General features: G+C 54.4%; 2 protein-coding genes, 1 long non-coding RNA gene, 1 other non-coding gene and 1 pseudogene across 4 annotated transcripts in view; all 5 read right to left on the bottom strand.

Annotated features, from left to right (window-relative positions):
- LOC119113294 (large subunit ribosomal RNA) overlaps positions 1-1,123 on the bottom strand; it is a 3,619-nt gene extending 2,496 nt beyond the window's left edge. The window contains exon 1 of the ribosomal RNA XR_005095885.1: positions 1-1,123. This exon is cut by the window's left edge and continues 2,496 nt beyond it. This is a non-coding gene — a ribosomal RNA (large subunit ribosomal RNA).
- A 231-nt stretch (positions 1,124-1,354) lies between these two features.
- On the bottom strand, positions 1,355-1,511 carry LOC119113283 (uncharacterized; annotated as a pseudogene).
- Positions 1,512-2,174: 663 nt separating this feature from the next.
- LOC119112543 (uncharacterized) lies at positions 2,175-2,946 on the bottom strand. The gene is made up of 2 exons (XM_037236763.1): positions 2,739-2,946; positions 2,175-2,637 (listed from the first exon to the last, which is right to left on the bottom strand). The coding sequence occupies exons 1-2, from the start codon at positions 2,885-2,887 to the stop codon at positions 2,382-2,384; spliced, it is 405 nt and encodes a 134-aa protein (XP_037092658.1). The 5' UTR covers positions 2,888-2,946; the 3' UTR covers positions 2,175-2,381.
- A 7,149-nt stretch (positions 2,947-10,095) lies between these two features.
- On the bottom strand, positions 10,096-12,744 carry LOC119112414 (uncharacterized). Its single transcript, XM_037236594.1, has 5 exons — positions 12,719-12,744; positions 11,052-11,177; positions 10,683-10,853; positions 10,381-10,554; positions 10,096-10,269 (listed from the first exon to the last, which is right to left on the bottom strand). The coding sequence occupies exons 2-5, from the start codon at positions 11,172-11,174 to the stop codon at positions 10,096-10,098; spliced, it is 642 nt and encodes a 213-aa protein (XP_037092489.1). The 5' UTR covers positions 11,175-11,177; positions 12,719-12,744.
- A 4,854-nt stretch (positions 12,745-17,598) lies between these two features.
- On the bottom strand, positions 17,599-18,644 carry LOC119112542 (uncharacterized). Its single transcript, XR_005095736.1, has 3 exons — positions 18,536-18,644; positions 18,119-18,452; positions 17,599-17,848 (listed from the first exon to the last, which is right to left on the bottom strand). It is a non-coding gene; the product is annotated as an uncharacterized LOC119112542 (long non-coding RNA).
- Between the last annotated feature and the right edge of the window lie 3,266 nt (positions 18,645-21,910).

The following is a 21,910-nucleotide window of genomic DNA, read 5'->3' as shown; positions in this document are numbered from 1 at the left end:
GCCCCTATACCCAGCTCAGACGATCGATTTGCACGTCAGAATCGCGGCGGACCTCCACCAGAGTTTCCTCTGGCTTCATCCTGGCCAGGCATAGTTCACCATCTTTCGGGTCCCAACGTGTGGGCTCTAGGTCCGCGCCTTAGCAGTGCTCCGAAAAGCAAGCCAGCCAATGGCGCGGCCCGCGGATGCGCCGCGGCGCGATAACACGCCGCGGATCTCCGCTCGTGCCGTCAGACGACACTTCACTTTCATTGCGCGTTTGAGATTCGACAATCTCAATCGCTCGCTCACATGTTAGACTCCTTGGTCCGTGTTTCAAGACGGGCCGCACGTGACGACGCAAAGGCCGAGCCGACTCTTGCGAGTCGATTTGCGCTGGCCGTCGCCCAGTCGTTTGCACATGGCGGTCACATCACACCGCAGACCAGGCCGGCCGTGGCCGCGCATGGAAGCGCGCACAGTCCACGGAGCACCGGCACACACCCGAAGGAGGCGCCGGCCCGACACGGCTCTGCAGATGGCGACCGGCAATAAGACCGGACAACGAAGCCCCGACCTGCCGATGCCGAACAAAGGGAAACGTTCCGCCGGCCGCCCGGCTAACGACGCACGGCACCACCCGCGAAGAGTGGCGCCGAACATCGCGCGACAGCCGACGGTCGTCTATTTGTCCGACGACACGCGTCACACGTGCGCTTAATCCCATACTGGCAGCTTCACGGGCTATTTGACTCTCTCTTCAGAGTACTTTTCAACTTTCCATCACTGTACTTGTCGACTATCGGACTCGTGGTTGTATTTAGCTTTAGATGGAGCTTACCACCTGCTTAGGGCTGCATTAGCGAACAACCCGACTCGAAGGAGGACTCGTCCGCGAACGCGGCTATCGGTCGCACGGGCCTGTCACCCTCCACGGAACTCCTTTCCAGGAGACTTGGACCGACGCCGGCCACGGACATGGCCCTCCCGAACACCACATTGCACGACGGCCTCTCGACCGCCGGCTTCGGTGCTGAGCTCATCCCACTTCACTCGCCGTTACTGGGGGAATCCCATTTGGTTTCTTTTCCTGCACTTAATGATATGCTTAAGTTCAGTGCGTCATCCAGCACCCCCGAGGTCGAATCGAAAAAAAATTGGTAGGCTTATTCGCGCGCGTACCATTCGCAGATACACATACCGCCACTGATACATGTTCAGGGCATTGGCGGTGCGTGTGTCATACGAAATTGACGCGCGCGCGCCCCAATCGGCACTTGAGACGACGCCGTGCGCATTGCCCGGACCTCCACGTGAGGCCGCCAAACGCAATGCCGGCGAGCATCCACGACTGTGTGAGAACAGACTTGTCAACCGACCCTCGAGAGCACTGAGCTCGCCGACCGAAATCGGGAGCCGCCATTTGCGTTCAACCTGTCGATGATCGTTTGTGTCCTGCAATTCGCAAACTGTCTCGGGTTTTACCCCGGTCTTCATCGACCCACGAGCCGAGTGATCCGCTGCCATGGGAGCCCAATGTTTATTTGATTAGCGGCAGGACCGAGGGCGCAGGTCCTACGAACGTTTCAATGCAAATACACACGGATGCATATCGGCACACGGTGGTTTTCCAACGCCGGCAAGCGGCGTCGAGGACCGTCAGCAGACAGTGTGCAGGCAAACAAGCGCGCAGTGACCGTCACGACAGACCCGTGAATATCTTCCGTGCCGGGAATGTGCGTCCGACACGGAATGAATGAGACAATCTTATACATGTATAAGACTGGGAATGATCCTTCCGCAGGTTCACCTACGGAAACCTTGTTACGACTTTTACTTCCTCTAGACGACCAAGTTTGGGCGTCTTCCCGGCCGCACGGCCGAAGCCAGCGGCCAGTCTAGGCGACCTCACCAAATCATCCATCGGTAGTAGCGACGGGCGGTGTGTACAAAGGGCAGGGACTTAATCAACGCAGGCTAGTGACCTGCGCTTACTTGGAATTCCTCGTTCATGGGGGACAATTGCAACCCCCAATTCCCATCACGAAAAGGGTTCAAACGTTTGCCCGCTCCTCACGGAGAGGGACGTTGAACGGCGCGCTGACCACTTCAGTGTAACACGCGTGCAGCCCAGAACATCTAAGGGCATCACAGACCTGTTATTGCTCCCTTTCCTTCGGCTGGGACGCCGATGATCCCTCTAAGAAGCGCGCCGCAGTCACGAAGACGGCGGCGTCAAGTTTAATAGGCCAGAGTCTCGTTCGTTATCGGAATAAACCAGACAAATCACTCCACCAACTAAGAACGGCCATGCACCACCACCCACTGAATCAAGAGAGAGCTATCGGTCTGTCAATCCTTACGGTGTCCGGGCCTGGTGAGTTGTCCCGTGTTGAGTCAAATTAAGCCGCAAGCTCCACTCCTGGTGGTGCCCTTCCGTCAATTCCTTTAAGTTTCAGCTTTGCAACCATACTTCCCCCGGAGTCCATACACTCTGGTTTCCCCGGGGAAGCTGCCCGCACAGTCCGTGTAGTGACCGTTGCGGATTGCTGGTCGACATCGTTTACGGTTAGAACTAGGGCGGTATCTGATCGCCTTCGAACCTCTAACTTTCGTTCTTGACTAATGAAAACATTCTCGGCAAATGCTTTCGCAGTAGTTCGTCGTGCGACGGTCACAGGATTTCACCCCTCGCGTCGCAATACGAATGCCTCCGTCAGTCCCTATTAATCATTTCCCTTCGACTCTCAAAACCAACCAAATCGAGCCAGGGACGTATTCTCCAATTCCATGAATATGTATACAGGCATTCAGAGCCTGCTTTGAGCACTCTAATTTGTTCAAGGTAACGTCGCCGGTCGCCAACAGGCCCCTCCGAAGAACGGCCCGTCGACGGATCCGGCACCATTGAATGCGGCCAGCCGATATTTGGGAGCCCAGCGCACGCCGCGTGAACGACGACGCCGGGCATACCGGACCGGACACGCACTGATATCCAACTACGAGCTTTTTAACCGCAACAGCTTTAATATACGCTACTGGAGCTGGAATTACCGCGGCTGCTGGCACCAGGCTTGCCCTCCAGTCGATCCTTGTTAAAGGATTCACGTTGTACTCATTCCGTTTGAGAGATCTCGGTTAACGAGACCTCTGTAAGGTATTTATTGTCACTACCTCCCTGAACTGGGAGTGGGTAAGTTACGCGCCTGCTGCCTTCCTTAGATGTGGTAGCCATCTCTCAGGCTCCCTCTCCGGAACCGAACCCAGATTCCCCGTTACCCGTCAGAGCCACGGTCAGCCACTAGCAAACCGTCGAGAGCTGATAAGGCAGATATTTGAAAGGCGCGTCGTCGGTACAAGACCGTACGATCCACACAATGTTATTGTGATTCATCGAATAACGACCACCGCGTGAGCGGCGATCATCGGTTTTCAGCCAATAAAAGCGCCCCGCCGTCCCCGAGAGGCCGGACTGGGGCTCGGTTGCATGTATTAGCTCTAGAATTACCACAGTTATCCATGTATCACTGTCTCGGCCAGGAAATCATAACTGATTTAATGAGCCATTCGCGGTTTCACCTTAGTGAGGCTTGTACTGATACATGCATGGCTTAATCTTTAAGACAAGCATATCACTACTGGCAGGATCAACCAGGTATCTAACACGAGTCGCTGAATGAACAGCAACCGGCTCGATACGATTCACGCCGGCGCGCCGAAGCGCGCCCGGCACCACGTGTGTGTGCACTGTTTGTCTCAGTAGCACTGCAATGGGCGATCTCGTCCGCACTCCACGTGCATCTGACACGGTCAGATAGAGTCGTGACAGCGTGCTGGCTGTGGCGGTTCGCATCGCGCGTCTCAGCGACAGTATGTGTGTGTGTGATGCGCCGGCTGACTTGGATCGGCCGCTCCCGGGCCGGGTCACCGCGGCGCTCACGCGCTGTCGTACTGCTCTCTCATCCGAGTCCGGCGGGGGGCACAGAGCGCGCCAGAGCACGCCGCCTGCTCGCCGGACTGCGGGCCGCTTGGCGCCATGCCCAGCCGACGACAGCGCCCTCTACCCCCTCTCTCCCGAGCGCGCGCGCCAGGCGCGCGCGCGCGCCGGTCAGCCGCCAAGGCCGCCCGGCCGATTTCGCCCGGCCCCGGCGCCGGGCAACGCAGCACGTGCACCGGTCGTGCGCACAGCCACCACGGCACGCATGTGGCCGCACACCCGTCCCCAAAAACGCACCCCCCCCCCCCCCCTTCCGGGAAACACTGGGCACCTCCACCAATAGCCAGTGCTAGCGCAACATCCGGGCTCTCGGGGGCGGGGTGTGGGCGGAGCCAACGCTACCAATGGGAACGCGGCAATGAAGGAGTGTTGTCGCGGGTACTCCGCCAGCCCGTCGGCGATTTCCACAGGCAATTTGTGATGGTTGGTGACCTGACCGAACGACAGGTCAACGGCTGACACGACAGCTGCGTCACAGCAAGAAGCACAGCAATCGCCGAGTATGCAAATCCGTCCGCGACAGCCTGATGCGCACATTAACACAATGAATGCATGCATGTATGAGCACCAATATTTACAATGATATGACAGCAGCAATGTGTGTCGGCGTGTGTGTGTCCGTGTCCGGCACTGCATTGGCACCATAAACGGTAAGGAATTTTGTCATGGCGTTTTCACACCAGCCAGGCAGAGCGTGCTTGAGTGACATGGACATTATGCATTTGGCAAGAAATGAGCGCGTGATGAGCGGAAGAGGCGCAAAAATCGCCATACGTTGCACACCAATTTGGCGACAGCCGGCCGACACGCTTTGTTTCCCGAAGGCACATTGTCGTATGTTGGACAGGTTTCAAAGTTTTAATGCAGCGGAAACGCCACTAGCGTATGTAAAATTGTCAGCATTAACATGTCCATCGTTTTGGCAATAAGCGCCCAAGGCGTTGTGCCGCACACAACACTGAATGACAGCTGGCTGCTGAGAGCAAATAATTGAGCATGTTGTACAGGCACAGTTTTCGTCGTGGTCGGCTGCGAGTTGGTCGAGTTACCGCAGTTGGCATTTGAAGCCGGGTAACTTGGACATGGGGGGTAAGATACCAAATGCTACCTCAATACTTCTTTATAAAACAAAGAATAATTTCCCGTTCAATTGCTTGAAACTACACAGGTTGCGTTGAGCATTGCAAGACGAGTACTCCCTGTTAATGGCACCATTTAGAAACATGATGCCACGTTTTGGTGAGCAATATGGCATTTTTAGCCAAATGTTACATTGCTGCTTGGATGACTCGGTTTCGTGAGCAGTCATCCCGGCCGTGCTGTTCATTCAAAAAAAAAGCTGAAATCGACAGGGAACATTGCCATACGTATTGGCCACATCGGCAGTGAGTTTCAGCACTTTGCCATCAGCCGTATTTGGTATAAGCGCATGCACGCTAACCGGGTAAGACATTGCATATCGCTACTTGGTAACACAAAATGCTACTTGGTCGATTTGTGTTTGTAAAAATGCGGCAGATGCTGCCATGTAATCCATTTGAAAGTATATGTTACATATGTATACATATGAACGCGCTTGGTAATGGCGTTACCAAAACATGCCGCACTTGGCCGATGCGGACGGCAAATAACAAAACACGCCATATGGCAATAATAACAAATTGCCAGACGATCCATGATAAAAATGGACCGTCCGCAAAAGCCGGACAGCAAACGATACACACACACACACACTGTTACGAAACGATATTGTTCGTCAGAGCGAACAAACTTTCAGGTCAAGGGATGAGTCTCAACCGCTCGCAGTGTTTAGCTGCTCGCAGGAGTACAGCACCCCGACCCATAAGGAAAGTCGTTTACAGACCGTTTGATGCACTCGCCCAGCGTGAGTTGTGTTGACTGGCGAGGGCGGCGTCGAGCGATGACGCCGCCGACAACCAGTCAGCCCGTACTCGTGTGCGCCGAAGCGCACCTGTCATGGGTGGATCACCAGCGTGTGCACACAAGATATCGTGATATTCAATGGACTGGATGCTGTCTTAGAGGCGTTCAGACATAATCCATCGGATGGTAGCGTCACACCGCTGGCCGCTCGGCCAAGTGTTACGCCAAATGTCCGACCATACCGTTCCTCTCGTACTGAGCATGATTACCATCGTCACGACCCATCATCAGTAGGGTAAAACTAACCTGTCTCACGACTGTTCGTCCTGTGCCACTTTTTTGCTACATAAGCCTTCGGACTGAAAACACTTTCACGCTTTTTTCTGCAACTCCGTTTTCGAACGTGTCCCAACATTCTGGGGCCTGTTTTTGGCCTTGTGGCAAAGTTTGAGCGCTCTAACACCATTTTTGAGTGTTTCAGAGCGTTTTGAAAAACTGTAAACACTTGGTCCTAAAGTACCTTTCCCGGGTTTAGGGTAAAACTTAGAATTCGTCTTTTTTTGAGTTTCGGGAGTGCTTTAGAATCAGGAGAACGAGCCGGATTCATTCCCGCATCGATCTAGAAAGTTGGACTTCAAACTAAAAAGTCGTTGTCAAAATGGCCCCAAAAAACCATGTAAGGGTCTTGTCACCCTTCATAGATGCCCAAGTTTGTTTTGTGTTTTCGTTTTTCAGATTTCGAATTTCAACTTCAGATATGTGTTAGGACCCCATAGGGACATTTGCACCCCGGTGGCAGAAACTCTCCACCTTTTTTATTTTTCGACTTTTGTTGATTTTTGCACTTAGAAAAGTTTCACGCGTGATAAAATATCGCCAAAATTTTCCCACCAACTCTATCATTAGATTTTCAAAATCGCTGCGGGAATGAATAGGTATGGCTATAAGAACCGTGCACTGAAAATTTGAGCCAAATCTAACGAGTACTTATTTTTTTATAAGCCATTCCCTCTTTGCGTTCACGCGTGATGCTTATGTAGCAGGGTAGCCAAATTCTAAAATCTTTCTTTTACGTTTTTAAACATGACGAACGACAGAATTAGATGTAATTCGTTGCGCTGAGCACGAATCTGGGCATTTTTTTGCTCTACGTGGCCGTTAAGTACACTTAAATTCAGTTTCAAATGTCATTCCCGCGTAGCCAAAAGTGCTACATAAGGAAGTTCAAATGCACGCCCACACCAAAATAAGGCATTTACAACATTGAAAATGGCTGCGTGCATATCACCGCAGTCAGGCGCACATATTGAAAAAAAGAAAAGCGCTTAATAATGGTTTTGAAATTTTTTGGTGTTTTTAAGTGTGCATAGTTGAACGGTATGTGCTGGAACGTGCTGCCCTTCAGGGAAGGTGTGTATTGTCATGTTTTACATTGTAATGCCCGAAACCGGTTCTCTGTGCGACAATTTGGTGCCATTCTGTTGTGTTTTTTACCCATTCCCTCTCTTATGTAGCAGGGTAGCCAAATATGACACCCATCGGGAATGGCCGGTTCAAACCGAGCGAACACCGCCAAAACAAGTACACATGCTTTGCTGCACAGAAACTACCTTGTGTGCGAATTACAGCAAGCTGAGAGGTGTATAACTGCTCAAAACCACAATTCCCTCTCTTATGTAGCAAGGTAGCCATCATGCCGCCGGTGGGCAAATGCTTTGCATTTACGTATAAGACTACGTATTCGCCTCATATCGTCAGGGAAGCTGTGTTGCCTTAAAACACATGCTTTCTCAAAGTTTCAGCTCGTTCCTGTCATAAATGTTGTTGCCACGACCGATTATGTTGTTGAAGCCTGTTGTGTTTGCGTGAAACACCTTATGTAGCAGGGTAGCCATTCCCGCTTCCGGCACTTGACGGCACCTGGAGGCCGTTTCTGACGGCGTATGTGCAAATTTCTCATATCCATGGATACCTTGCATTATCGTTTACTATCTGGCACGGTTGCGTTGGAATCGAGCGAAAACGTTCGACACAGTCAACGCATGTACAAAAGCCGACTTTTTCCCTCTTTTTTTCTTTTCCGAAACAAAGTGGCTTACGGGCCTTTTTTGACCAGATTTTCAGGTGTGAGTAACAAAAGCATGTCTAAATTGTCTTATTCTTTATTTTGCACCGTTCCATAAGGCATGGAAATGTGAGCTTTGGTTATGTCGCATGTAGCCATTCCCGTGCGTGGCGGCCATCTTGGCCTTATGTCGCAGGGTAGCCACCTGATGTAAATCTTGTGGCATTGCGTGCAAATGTTGAAATTGCACTGTGCAGCGGCTTGAAGGTGTTGGGCTTGACACAATGTCTCCATACCAGCAGTTGTGCGCTATTCATGCAAGTCAAAGACCACCTAAGGACGCGTGAAACCCTTATGTAGCAAGGTAGCCATTCCCGCTTTCGGTACTTGACGGCACCTGGAGGCCGTTTCTGACGGCGTTTCTGCAAACTTTTGATATCTATAGATACCTGGCTTTGTTTACAAGCTGACAAGATTGCGTTCGGGTAGCGCGTCAATTTCGGACACAGTCAATAAATGTACAAAAGCCGACTTTTTCCCTCTTTTTTTCTGTTCCGAAACAACGTGGTTTATGTTTCGATTTTGACCAGTTATTCAGCTGTGAGTACCAAAAGCGTGTCTGAATCGTCCTATTCCATATTTTCCGCCGCTTTAAAACGCATGGAAATGCAACTTTTGCTTATGTAGCATGTAGCCATTCCCGTGCGTGGCGACCATCTTGGCCTTATGTCGCAATGTAGCCACGTAATGTAAATGTTCCTTTACGGCGTAAGGATGCGTTTATTTCACTTTTTCATTGATGTGGAGCATTCTGGTGGACAAGAGGCAGGCGTTCAAAGAGCTGAGGCGTGCTGGAATGTCTTAAAGACTATGAAATAGTCACTTCAAACACTTATGTAGCATGTAGACATTCCCGATAACCGTTATCGTTCCCGTTACCGGTGCTATCCTATTTCACGTGTTCAGTGAAAACTGCAGATGTCGACGAAAGTAGGCGATGGTTTCATGTTTCTGGATGTCATTGCAACGCACATTCAGCCACTGAGATCTTTGCAATTGCAGAACTCTCCCTGCCAAAGACGTGGTACAATAAAGATATTTCTGTATTTTAACACGCCAAGCACACTTATTCACTACGAAAAAACGATGAAATTTCAATGAAATCAAAAACAAAAACCATGAAGAAGAAAGTTAACGGCCGTCTCTCCTGTACAGACACACGCAAAAAAACACACAAACACACACAAACACACACTTACGAACTACTCAGTTTGTGCAATTTTCTAAGGTATTTACATTTTTCGTAGATCTGGGTCCGGTTAAAGCGGTTAAAGCATTTAGCCACACCGGGTTGTTCGACAACCATGTGGTGGTGGTACGCGTTGGTGCGGCCACAGATGTAATCCGAGGCCGCACGCATCACCGCATTGGTTTCGAGTGACGTCCAGACCAGCCGTCGGATCACCGGTGGCGCGGCGTCGCTAGCCCGGGGGGCGCTGGGCTGGGGTGTGGTTAGGGCCGGCAGAGGTGAAGTTGGGGAGGAGCTCCCGTTGCCGTGCTGGGGCGATGGTTGTCGGCTGGCAGCTTCTGGCTGTTCTCGAACAGCGAGCTGGGCAGGCATAAGGCCGACCACGACTTCCTGCCACCCCACCGGCAGGGCCGCCTCCGAGGGCGGCACAATGGAGCCGCCGTCAGCCGGCAGACCTTCCTCGTCGTTGCTGCTGCTGCTGCTGCTGCTGCCGCTGCTGCTTCTGACTGACGCTCTGCCGTCGTCACCGCCGGGACCCGCGTGGGCTGGAGGGCTGGAGCCGGTGCTTCTTGGCTGGCCGGCGGCACGCTGCCGCTGCCGTTCCAGCGCGGCTATGCCGGCAAGACGGGACGTCGTCCCCGTCACGTCAAATACGTCGTATACCCGACGGGCGGTGGCCACAGAGTGGGCCATTGCCGCGGCCACATCCCTGCAACAGACACAATTGCATGCGGCTTCAGACACATGTCAGCTCGTAAAGCGCGGCGTTTCGTTCAAGTATCGCTGACAATGACGAACGGCTGCATGTGATGGCTACATTGACACATCGGGGCGAACACACCGACCGACACTGGCCATGTTGGCTACCTTGGGGTGACACACCGGGTGAGACGTGAAGAGTAGAGGCTGGCAGGTGTGCACTTACCCCTGCGCCTCCGGCTCTGCCGCCGCCGTGCCCACGACGGCGCCATACCGCACCCCGCTGGCAGTCAGTTCGGGGACGTCCCCGTCCGGCAGGGCCCGCCGCCATGTCGCCTTGAAGGCCTTGGCGGCGCTGCTGCTCGACATCGGGCCGCCGCCCATGCCGATGAAGAGCTGTGAAAAAACAAATAGCTTGATCACACAGGTGAGGGTGCAAAGCGCACCTGGTTGACCCTGACAACACTGTAATCGGTCGGGCGTCTGCTGCCCGGTGTCTGTGCATACCCGGTCGCTGCTGGCGGTGTCCGGCGTCAGGAGCACCGGTCGCTCGACAGACGCGTGGTGCAGGAGCCGGCGCCACAGCTGGGGGCTGACGGCCACCTCCAGCGTAGCGCTGGCCGATGTCTTAAACTTGAAATTTTTGATGAGCCGGCGCAGCTGGCCATCGGTGCAGACGATCTGCAGGCACGCATGATGTTCCGTTCAAACCATCATTTCAGCAACAGACACGACAGACAGCAGACAGATCGACGCAAAACAAGTGGCGTGCCACAGTCAGTCAGACATCGGTCAGTCAGGCTGCTCACCCTGGCCTTGGGCACCGCCGACGCGGTGATTCCAGTGACGTGGCTGGGCCGGCCGGCGCAGAGGACCATGAGCACTGTCATGAGATCGTCACGCGCTCGGCGGGCCTCGGCCGGCAGTGGCGGGAACTCGCCGACCGGCGGGCATTCCGTCAGCGACGTGACGTACTCAGACTGTCGGTCAATAGACACATGATGAAATGCAAGATTGACACGATGTCATCCAGCCATAACCACGCCAGCACAATGCACGCCCAACAGTGACAGCAGCTGGGCTAAGACGGGACACGGACGGTACTGACACATATATCACGAGACAAGCGCCACACATGAACATTACTCCCAACCGCATAGCGGCAGACAGTCTCTTACGCTCAGGAAGCGCTGCTGCACTTCCACGTCGACGACGCGTGCCGCTTGGACTTCGTGGTGCCGGCGCCGCTCCCAGTCATGGCGCTTCATCGAGCGCTGCCACGCCGTCAGCCGCTCCTGCATGGCCTGTGAATTGCGTGTCATCAGCGAACGGTGTCGACGGCGTGACAGACTGCGCACTTCGTTAGATGTCACCGTGCCTTATCCAGTATCAGGTTTCATTACGCTCCGCGAGCTGTACCTACAACCATTTCCTATCGTTTCATTTAGTTCTTCACGCCGACAGAAATGCTTCCACCTTGTAAAGACCTCCTATGACGAATGGTTTCAAAATGTCTTATATGCCTTTCCTCTACGGCAACAGGCCAGGTCTGCCTACATCCGTTTTCGCTCACGCCGAACCGCCCGCAAACGACGGTCAAGTCACTTGCTGCTCCAGTAACACTTGAACCAACCTCTGCTGTGAAGATACTCGTTTAAGTGCTAGTGCCCTACGCACAACAGCTTAACCCAAAAATAGCCATCTCGGCTCAAAGCCCACGCAGCTGTCGAACAGTCCCTTTAATGCAAACGTACGAAGCGAGGTTGAGACAAAGATGAGTGATATCGAATAGCACGCCGATAGGAGCAAGAGCGAGAAGTCCTAGAGCGAGAAGTGGCCGGGGGCCAGTTCTCTAGGCCGGGGAGCCCTCAGTCATTACTCGTGGTCGGTGAAGAGCCAGTTTCAGTAAGGGCCGCCGGCGCTGACAAGAGGGCGACACTGAGACTTTCCAAGCGCGCCTCGGTTCAACGTCATACGGCAGAGCGGCGAGCTCCAGGTGAACAACGAAGCGACCTGGTGTTCCTCTGCCGTCACTCACTCCAGATGCCAACAAGACCAGCATAACCCCGGCGTCCGTCTAAACACCAACGTCAGTCAGCTGCAGCGGAAGAGTGACGAGCAGCGTCCTAGAATTGCCAACCTTAGATGTAAAGCAACACCCTATGAGGAGGAATTTTTCACTAATTTGTCGAGTGACGACGAATCTCGTCGAGAATCTATGTCTGCTGTCGTAAAAGTAACCGACAGGGAAATCGTCGAGGAACTGTGTCTGTTGTCACGAAAGTAACGGACAGGGAATTCGTCGAGAACCTATGTCTGCTGTCATGAAAGTAACTGACAGGAAACTCGTCGAGAACCTGTGTCTGCCGCCATGAAAGTACCGACTTCTCGGGAATCGCTCGCCGTGACACTCAATAACCGGATCTGTGCCTCGGGGTGCCCCGCCACGCCGCAGCGCTTGTTGACGCGCTTCCACTGCCACTGTTCAGCGGGAAGACAAACTGCGAGCCACCGTGTGGGACACGTCAGGAGACCCTCCCACGCGTAACACCGCTGGACCGACTAGGCCTCTGTGACCGCCCGTGACCCCCTCCTGATCCGCTGCTGACATATCACGCCTGGTGGTGTCGCCGCTCCTGATCCGTTACGACGCGCGGCGCCCCGCCGGCCGGCCGTGAGACCGTGATGGCGGTGACGTGCTGCCACCGTCGGCGAACACACGGCTGATTAAATACAGGACATTGACACACCGCGGCTGCACAACCACACCGGCATTGGCGATGTTGGCTACCTCGGATACCGAGTGAAACGTGAAGACCGAAGAGGCTGGCGGGTGTGCACTTACCCCTGCGCCTCCGGCTCCGCCGCCGCCGTGCCCACAAGGAGGCCGTAGCACACGCCGCTGGCTGTCAGATCGGGGACGTCCACGTCCTGACCGGCACACCGCCACGCCACCTTGAAGGCCTTGGCGGCGCTGCTACTTGCCAGCGGGCTGCCGCCCTTGGCCATCAAGACCTGTGGAAAGAGACACTTATAGTTGAACCACGCTGGTGAGGGTGTAAAACGCACGTGGTTGACCCTGACAACACTAATTGGTCCGGCGCCTGCCGAACAGCCTTTGTACATACCCGGTCGCTGCTTGTGGCGTCCGGTGTGAGCAGCGCCGGCCGCTCCACTGATATGAAGTGGGGCAGCCGCAGCCACAGCTCGCTGCTGACAGCCGTCTTAAGCGTCGAGGTGGCCGATGTCCTGAATCTGTAGTTCTTGATGAGGCCACGCTCTTGGCCATCGAGGTCGACAGTCTACAGGTGTCTACACACATAGTGGTTCGTTCAAACCATCACTCCGACAACAGACACGACAGACAGGAGAACAGTCTACGCAAAACGAATGGCGCGCAACAGTGAGTCAGACATCGGCCAGCCAGCCTGCTCACCCTGGCCTCGGGCACCGAAGAGGCGGCGATGCCAGTGACGTGGCTGGGCCGGCCGGCGCAGAGGACCATGAACACTGTCATCAGATCGTCACGCGCTTGGCGGGCCTCGGCCGGCAGTGGCGGGAACTCGCCGACCGGCGGGCACTCCGCCAGCGCGGTGACGTACTCGGACTGTCAGTCAAAAGACGGCTGATGAAATGCAAGACTGACAAGATGTCATCCAGCCACGACCACGCCAGCACAATGCGCACCGAACAATGACAGCAGCTGGGCTTAGACGGGACACGGACGGTACTGACACATATATCACCAGACAAGCGTCATACATGAACATTACTCCCAAAGCACGAGATCATGTAGAGAGGAAAAACGGTGAATCTATTTCATGAGAAGTTGGCGACCAGTCTTTAAGTTCAGGATTCATCATAAACGATTAGGTAAATGTGACTAGTGTCTTGATATGCTATGCATCCTGGCTTAAGTTCGCTTTCATGTATCGCTTGGCGGGACGCTTGATCCACGATGTCTGTTTAATTGAAGTCGTTTGCATGTAAACGTGATGTGTGATGCGAGACGCCTGTGTACTTGGAAGCGCCTGCAGAAGTAAATGATGTGTTATGCGTGATGCCTGTTAAATTGAACTCATTTGCATGTACACGTATTGTTCGCGTAGTTGAATTCCCAGCTAGATGTGCACCGTATCATAAAAATGATCGGCAATTGCTTCTTGTTTGATCCCCTGCATGTTAGTGATGTAAATGACAGTAGTGTTAGTGACATCGCCGTGCTTCATGGGCTACGCAGCTCAGTTGCGTGTCCTTCTGCCGTGAGCTGTGTTCATATCACGCAAAGATGCAATGCAAGATGTGCCGTTATGTTTCAGAGCCGAGGCCTGCCTTGGTGGAGAAGGCAGTGCCGCCGCCAGCTCCAACGTCGCCGCCAGCTCCAGCGCCGCCACCATCACCGCCTTTACCGCCACCATCGCCGCCCACAGCGTCTACTGGTCCGTGCTGGGTGCGGGTGGCGCGTTGGGTGCCGCCACCGTATTCGGCTGTTTTAAGTTTTTGAAAGCAACGAAACAGGAGAAAACAAGAAGGAAAAACCTAGGCTGTTTCAGCACAATGTGACTGACATGGACTGATTTGAAGCGAGCGTGCACGAGAGGCTGCATGACATTGGACTGACCACGTCTGCAAGCAGAGATAATGGGGAGGAAACCAAACTGTCAATCAAGTTAGCATAAAAAGAACCCATATCCACCTGAACAAGGGAAAACCATTACGCCATTACAAAGCATAACGGCAATATTGCGCTGCATGTTAAAATATGTGGAACGCCAACGAACGCCAGCAAGCATGTCAATCATGGCTGCGACGCTAGAAATCCTGCTGAACTTATCACCGTTAGCCAACAAGGACCGGGTTTTAAGGCGCCCATCGTAAGGTGTCGGATTGCTTTAAGACTCGTTTTAATTTATGTCGACTTGACGCAACGTGCCCTGCACAGCCGGCATAGTCTGTATTCGCGCCCTTTAGCCCATGAGCGCGCGTAAAATCGCCCGTTGGTATTCAAACTAGTTTGACCGTATCAGCTCCTCTCTACGGGCCCCTCCATGGCCAGCTGGGGGCCGACGAGGGCCGCCATGATGTGAGACATCATTAGCTGCTCCGCACGGCCGCCTGGCAGCAGCTGTGGCAGCAGGAGACGGAGCTGCAAATGAACCTGCATTAGGCGCTGCAATTATATGACAGCTCGCCGCCAGCACAATTCTGGACCCCGCTGCATGCTACGGACAACGCGAACGAAAATAACACAAGATGACGCGCGAAACACGAGTGACAACAGATGACAGCAAGCAGATGGGAAGCAGACCGGCATCGGTGGCACTTGCCGCCCGCATGTGCCGCTGCACCTTCGTCGGGTTGCAAAAACCAACCAAGACTACACGCAGGAATGTAACGAACTGGTCCGAGGTGGCCTCCAGTCCAACCAGCGGCTTTTCGGGCTTGCTCGATGACGTGGGGTCAGCTCGCTCCGCACTGCCGTACGCTTGTTGGAACTGTGGACGGACGGTTCACGATGCCACACCGAACACGCCGAAAAGCCAACAACACGCGATGTTGAGGCAGTGAAACGCGAGTCCAAACAATGCCAGAAACAATGGCGCCGGTACCTACCTCCTGACTGCCTGCAGGGAAGTGGACCCGAACGTGTCGTGATATATTCACCACAACCGCCGGGCACTGGTGCCGCCCGTCGGTGGCACCGAGCGGGCAGCGCCAGCGGGCCTGGGTGCACTTGGGCGCTGGCGGAGGGTAATGGGCCACGGCGGCTCGCGGGCGTTTAGCCCGCTCTACCGCGCGTGCGGCAAGCTGAAACACAAACAAACTGCTGGAAAGATAAGGCCGACAGCACAGCTGTGGACATGCGTGACTCATCTCATCGTGACTCATCGACGGCAGAAACACGCACAAGCGAGTGAAGACAAAACACAACCGCACACAGCATGCAATCCGTTGCGTACCCGCGGGTGCACCATCCTGATGTGCCGCGTAAGGTTGGCTTACGTGGTGCCGCGGCACGGCGGCAGGCGGCACGGGTGCCTGTGGCGCTTCCCAGCGCCGCTGCGAGGCCGGCCCTGCCGCGGCTTGCACGCTGCAACACAGAATGATCAGTTTGCTACGTCCCGGGTAAGCACGCGGGTATGCCAGCTGCGGCAGAAGTACATTTACATCCAGTCCGCCATGACATACAGAGAGAAGAGCTGGACACGTACCGGGCCGGTCAACCTCTTCCGAGGCCTCCTTCTCCTCTGGCGCCGGTGATGTCGATGCCGACGAGGGGGACGAGGACGGCGTCCAGTCGAGGTCGGCGTCCGCCGCCGGTGGCGTCTGGCTGTCGGCCAGAGCTCTCTCTGTTGGCAGAATTAAGGGCTGAGTAGTCACGTACAAAAACGGGAAATAAACATGACAATAACAACTGCATCTCAAGTTCTACGATAGACGGCTAGGACAATTAAAACATGCATACCTAATGACAATAACAACTGCCTGTCAAATTCTACTATAGACAGCTAGGACAAACCAAAACTAATGACGCCATTGAACACGCTTACCGTGCTTAATGGGAGAGTCGTCAAACACGGGGGCGACCAGGTGGACGGCGGCGGCCGTTCGTCAGCAGCCGGCTCTGTGAGCAAATAGGCACGCTTATGAAGCAACTAAAAAAAGCAGCCAACAATGGATGATCAGAAACCTCTTTAGATGAAAACATATCACATGTGCCATAAGTGTCGGCCATCGGATGTCTTGCTAGAATGAAAGGATGACTAGTCGCATACCGGAAAACGGAATAAACATCGAAAAAATACAGCACCTACTTTAAGGGCAATGACTATAACACATGAAAACAGCAGCGCATCAAACGATCCCTTCCTTTTGTGACAACTTTCCAATTGTCTAAGGCACCCACAACGTACAATACGCATACCTCATTGAGCAGGCACACAATAGTAAGTCAATGTACTGCTACCAGAGACGGTTAAAACATGGAAAGAAATACTATCATCAGGCGTGCTTACCGTACTCCATAGGCGAGTAGTCGTCGGGGAGACAGAGGCTGGGCAGCGGTGGCCGTTCTTCGGCAGCCGGCTCCGTGGGAACATGGGCAGGCTTAACAAACACGTCAACACAGAACAAAACACCCAAACCAAGAACAACCGATAACTACATGACAGGAAAACATGACATAATGCGACATCAGTGAGACAGGCATGCACTCCAACGATAAACACCAAAAACCAAGCACCGCAAACGAGCGAGGATGAATGGCGGGCTTAAATGAATGCCTTCAAGGCTTAAATCATTGTGTAGCCTGCTAATGAACACACGATATAACACACACACACAAAGAGGTGCGCAAAAGCTGTCGTCGGAAAATAAGCGGCAGGAAACAGGAGACAATTGTGATACACTTACCGCAGTCCATAGGCCCAGGAGACGGGCTGAAGACGGAGACGAGCTGGGGGGAGGGGCGACTGCGGCTCGTAAAGGGTCAACGCCGCCTTCTCCTTCTTCTCCTTGTGTTGCTTTTTTTTCCTCTTCTCCAAGCCCCTGTCGGCCGAGTCAGCACAGTGGCGTCGTCGCTCACAGTCAGCACGCTGCAGTGACCGCTGCCAGGCTGCCAGCCGCTCCAGCATGGCCTGGGAATTGCATGTCATAAGCGAACGGTGACGGCGGTGCGACAGCCTGCACAATCGGCACGCCAGCTGTGGAGAGCGCTTACCGGCATGTGCGGCAGCCACGCCTGGAGGCCCAGGTTGTCGCTGCCGATGGCCACATAGGCAATCAACTGAGACAGGCACCGGATGGCAGATTTAACCGTCCCGGCTGTCATGGCGTGAGCTCGTTGCTGCCTCTGGAGCCAGCCGTTGGCCTCCCTCATGGCCAGCCGGGGACCGGCGAGGGTTGTCATAATGTGAGGCATCATGATGTGCTCAGTCCTGCGGCCTTGCAGCAGCGCCGGCAGCAGGAGACGGATCTGCAAACAGAGGCTGCATTACGCACTGCAATTACACGACAGCCGCCCGCCAGCCTCATCTCGCTCTGGCGATGCAGCCATATCCGTACCCGAGCAGCTATACCTTAAACAGCGACTCGTTGCGGCGAAAAACAATTGAATGCCTTTTATGTCAGAATCACCTCGTATCCCTTAATAAACACGCGATATAAGAAACGCATACAGAACAGCGCTCATGAAATGTCAAGAGAACGACCGTCACATAACAAGATAGAATCACCATACACCTACCGCACTCCAGGAGTCCGTGCGGCGGGTTTGCAGCCAGAGGCGGGCTGGGCGACGGCGGCAGCGGGTCGTGACTGCAAACGCTCTTCTTTCTCTTTTTCTCCCTCTTTAAGCACACGTTCTTCCCGTGCGTCTGTGAGCACATATATCACGAGACAAGCGCCACACATGGACATTACTCCCAACCGCATAACGGCAGACAGTCTCTTACGCTCAGGAAGCGCTGCTGGACTTGCACGTCGACGAGGCGTGCCGCTTGGGCTTCGTGGTGCCGGCGCTGCTCCCAATCGTGACGTTTCATCGAGCGCTGCCATGCCGTCAGCCGCTCCTGCATGGCCTGTGAATTGCGTGTCATTAGCAAACGGTGACGATAACGTGACAGACTGCACAATCGATACATCACCTGTTGATGGCACTTACCGGCATGCGCGGCAGCCATGCCTGCAGACCAAGATTTTTCGCTGTCTATTGCGCTGTAGGTGATAAGCTGGGACAAGCAGCGGATCGAAGATTTTAGCGTGCCGGCTGTCATCTTGCGAGCTCGCTGTTGTGCTTGCAGCCAGCCGTCGGGCCCCTCCATGGCCAGCTGGGGGCCGGAGAGGGCCGCCATGATGTTCGGCATCACCATTTGGTCCGCACGGCGGCCTGGGAGCAGCTCTGGCAGCAGGAGATGGAGCTGCAAACGAGGCTGCATTACGCACCGCCGTGACACGACAGCTGGCCGCCAGCACAACTCTGAGCCCCGCTGCATGGGGCGGATAAGGCGGACGAAGCTAACACAAGATGACACGCAAAACACGAGTGACAACAGATGGCAGCAAGCAGATGGGAAGCAGACCGCCATCGGCGGCACTTGCCGCCCGCATGTGGCGCTGCACGTTTGTTGCGTTGCAGAAGCCACCCCGGACCCCACGCAGGAACATCGCGAAGCGGTCCGAGATGGCCTGTTCAGGCTTCGCCGATACCATGAGGTCCATTCGCTCCGCACTGCCGTACGCTTGTTGGAACTGTGGACGGACGGTTCACGATGCCACACCGAACACGCCGAAAAGGCGACAACACGCGGTGTTGAGACAGTGAAACGCACGTCCGAACGATGACAGAAACAATGGCGATGGTGCGCACCTCCTGGCTGCCTGCCGGGAAGTGCACCCGCAGGTGTCGTGTTAGGTTGATGACCACCGCCGGGCACTGGTGCTGCCCGTCACTGGCGCCGAACGGGCAGCGCCAGCGTGGCCGGGTGCGCTTGGGCGCTGCTGGAGGGCAGTCAGCTTCGGCGGCTCGGAGACGCTTTGCCTCCTCCGGCGCGCGTGCGGCAAGCTGAAACACAAATCGACAGTTGAAAAGATAAGGCAGACGGCACTGCTGTGGACATGCATGACGCATCACCGGGAGATACACGCACAAGCGAGTGTAGGCGAACAACAACCGCACACAGCATGCAATCCGTCGCCTACCCGCTGGTGCACCATCCTGATGTGCCCCGTAAGGTTGGCGTAGGTGGCGCCGCGGCACGGCGGCAGGCGGCACGCGTGCCTCTGACGATTCGAGGCGGCGCTGCGAGGCCGGCCCTGTCGCCGCTTGCACGCTGCAACACATAATGATCAGTTTGCTACGGCCCGGGTAAGCACACGGATATGCCAGCTGCGGCAGAAGCACATTTACATCCAGTCTGCCGTCACACACTATCTGTGTTTACACACAGTCTGCCGTAAAATTGTGATTTTACACACAATAGTAAGTCAATGTACTGCTACCAGAGATGGTTAAAACATCTCTGTAATCATCATCATCAAATGTAACGAACTGGTCCGAGATGGCCTCCAGCCCAACCAGCGGCTTTTCGGGCTTGCTCGATGACGTGGGGTCAGCTCGCTCCGCACTGTCGTACGCTTGTTGGAACTGTGGACGGACGGTTCACGATGCCACACCGAACACGCCGAAAAGGCGGCAACACGCGGTGTTGAGACAGTGAAACGCACGTCCAAACAATGACAGAAACAATGGCGCTGGTACGCACCTCTTGACTGCCTGCAGGGAAGTGGACCCGAACGTGTCGTGATATATTCACCACAACCGCCGGGCACTGGTGCCGCCCGTCGGTGGCACCGAGCGGGCAGCGCCAGCGGGCCTGGGTGCACTTGGGCGCTGGCGGAGGGCAATGGGCCACGGCGGATCGCGGGCGTTTAGCCAACTCTACCGCGCGTGCGGCAAGCTGAAACACAAACAGACTGCTGGAAAGATAAGGCCGACAGCACAGCTGTGGACATGTGTGACGCATCGGCGGCAGAGACACGCACAAGCGAGCAAAGGCAAGCAAGAAGCGCACACAGCATGCAATCCGTCGCCTACCCGCGGGTGCACCATCCTGATGTGCCGTTTCAGGATGGCATACATGGTGCCGTGGCACGGCGGTAGGCGGTACGGGTGCCTGTGGAGCTTCCCAGCGCCGCTGCGTAGCCGGCCCCGCCGCGGCTTACGCGCTGCAACACAGAATGATCCGTTTGACACGGGAAAGCACACGGATATGGCAGCTGCGGTAGAAGCACATTTACATCCAGTCTGCCGCCACACACAGAGAGGAGAGCTGGACACGTACCGGGCCGGTCAACCTCTTCCGAGGCCTCCTTCTCCGCTGGCGCCGGTTATGTCGATGCCGACGAGGGGGACGAGGACGGCGCCCAGTCGGGGTCGGCGTCCGCCGCCGGTGGCGTCTGGATGTCGGCCAGAGCTCCCTCTGTTGGCAGAATTAAGCGCTGAGTAGTCACATACAAAAAAACGGGAAACAAACATTGTGGACATAGCATGCGTCACACTGTAGGCAAATGATCAAAACAGACGACAACCACAGTGTAATGAGTCGAACGCTTCGTATTGGTGACACCTTTGCTAACAGCCTATCGCATAGACAAAATACGAGATACATAATCCAAGAACATGCATATACAATGACAATAACAACTGCATCTCAAGTTCTGCGATAGACGGCTAGGACAATTAAAACATGCATACACAACGACAATAACAACTACATGTCAAATTCTACAACAGACGGCTAGGAAGAACTTAAAGTAATGACGCCATTGAACACGCTTTCCGTGCTCAATGGAAGAGTCGTCAAACACGGGGGCGACCAGGTGGACGGCGGCGGCCGTTCGTCAGCAGCCGGCTCTGTGAGCAAATAGGCACGCTTATGAAGCAACTAAAAAAAGCATACCAGCCAGCAATGGATGATCAGTAACCCCTTTAGATGAAAACATATCACATGTGCCATAAGTGTCGGCCGTCGGATGTCTTGCTAGAATGAAAGGATGACTAGTCGCATACCGGAAAACGGAATAAACATCGAAAAAATACAGCATCTACTTTAAGGGCAATGACTATAACACATGAAAACAGCAGCGCATCAAACGACCCCTTCCTTCTGTGACAACTTTCCAATTGTCTAACGCACACACAACGTACAATACGCATACCTCATTGAGCATGCACGCAATAGTAAGTCAATGCACTGCTACCAGAGACGGTTAAAACATCGAAAGAAATAGTATCATCAGGCATGCCTACCGTACTCCATAGGCGAGTAGTCGTCGGGGAGACACAGGCTGGGCAGCCGTGGCCGTTCTTCGGCAGCCGGCTCCGTGGGAACATGGACAGGCTTAACAAACAGGTCAATACAGAACAAAACACCCAAACCAAGAACAACCGATAACTACATAACAGGAAAACATGACATAATGCGACATCAGTGAGGCAGGCATGCACTCCAACGACAAACACCAAAAACCAAGCACC

Source organism: Pollicipes pollicipes, unplaced genomic scaffold, assembly GCF_011947565.3.
Source record: "Pollicipes pollicipes isolate AB1234 unplaced genomic scaffold, Ppol_2.1 Scaffold_7261;HRSCAF=8764_pilon_pilon_pilon, whole genome shotgun sequence".
In the NCBI taxonomy this organism is placed as follows: domain Eukaryota; kingdom Metazoa; phylum Arthropoda; class Thecostraca; order Pollicipedomorpha; family Pollicipedidae; genus Pollicipes; species Pollicipes pollicipes.
This window is presented reverse-complemented; position numbering and strand designations above follow the sequence as displayed.

What these genes read in the sequence shown, in the direction of transcription:
- LOC119112414 (XM_037236594.1), bottom strand. Translation starts at nt 11,174, where the DNA reads ATGCAGGAGCGGCTGACGGCGTGGCAGCGCTCGATGAAGCGCCATGAC. An exon ending in CGGCGGTGCCCAAGGCCAGG is followed by an intron (nt 10,555 to 10,682) that starts GTGAGCAGCCTG and finishes GCGTGCCTGCAG; the next exon opens with ATCGTCTGCACCGATGGCCA. An exon ending in ACACCGCCAGCAGCGACCGG is followed by an intron (nt 10,270 to 10,380) that starts GTATGCACAGAC and finishes GTTTTTTCACAG; the next exon opens with CTCTTCATCGGCATGGGCGG.
- LOC119112543 (XM_037236763.1), bottom strand. Translation starts at nt 2,887, where the DNA reads ATGGTGCCGGATCCGTCGACGGGCCGTTCTTCGGAGGGGCCTGTTGGC. An exon ending in ATACGTCCCTGGCTCGATTT is followed by an intron (nt 2,638 to 2,738) that starts GGTTGGTTTTGA and finishes CGCACGACGAAC; the next exon opens with TACTGCGAAAGCATTTGCCG.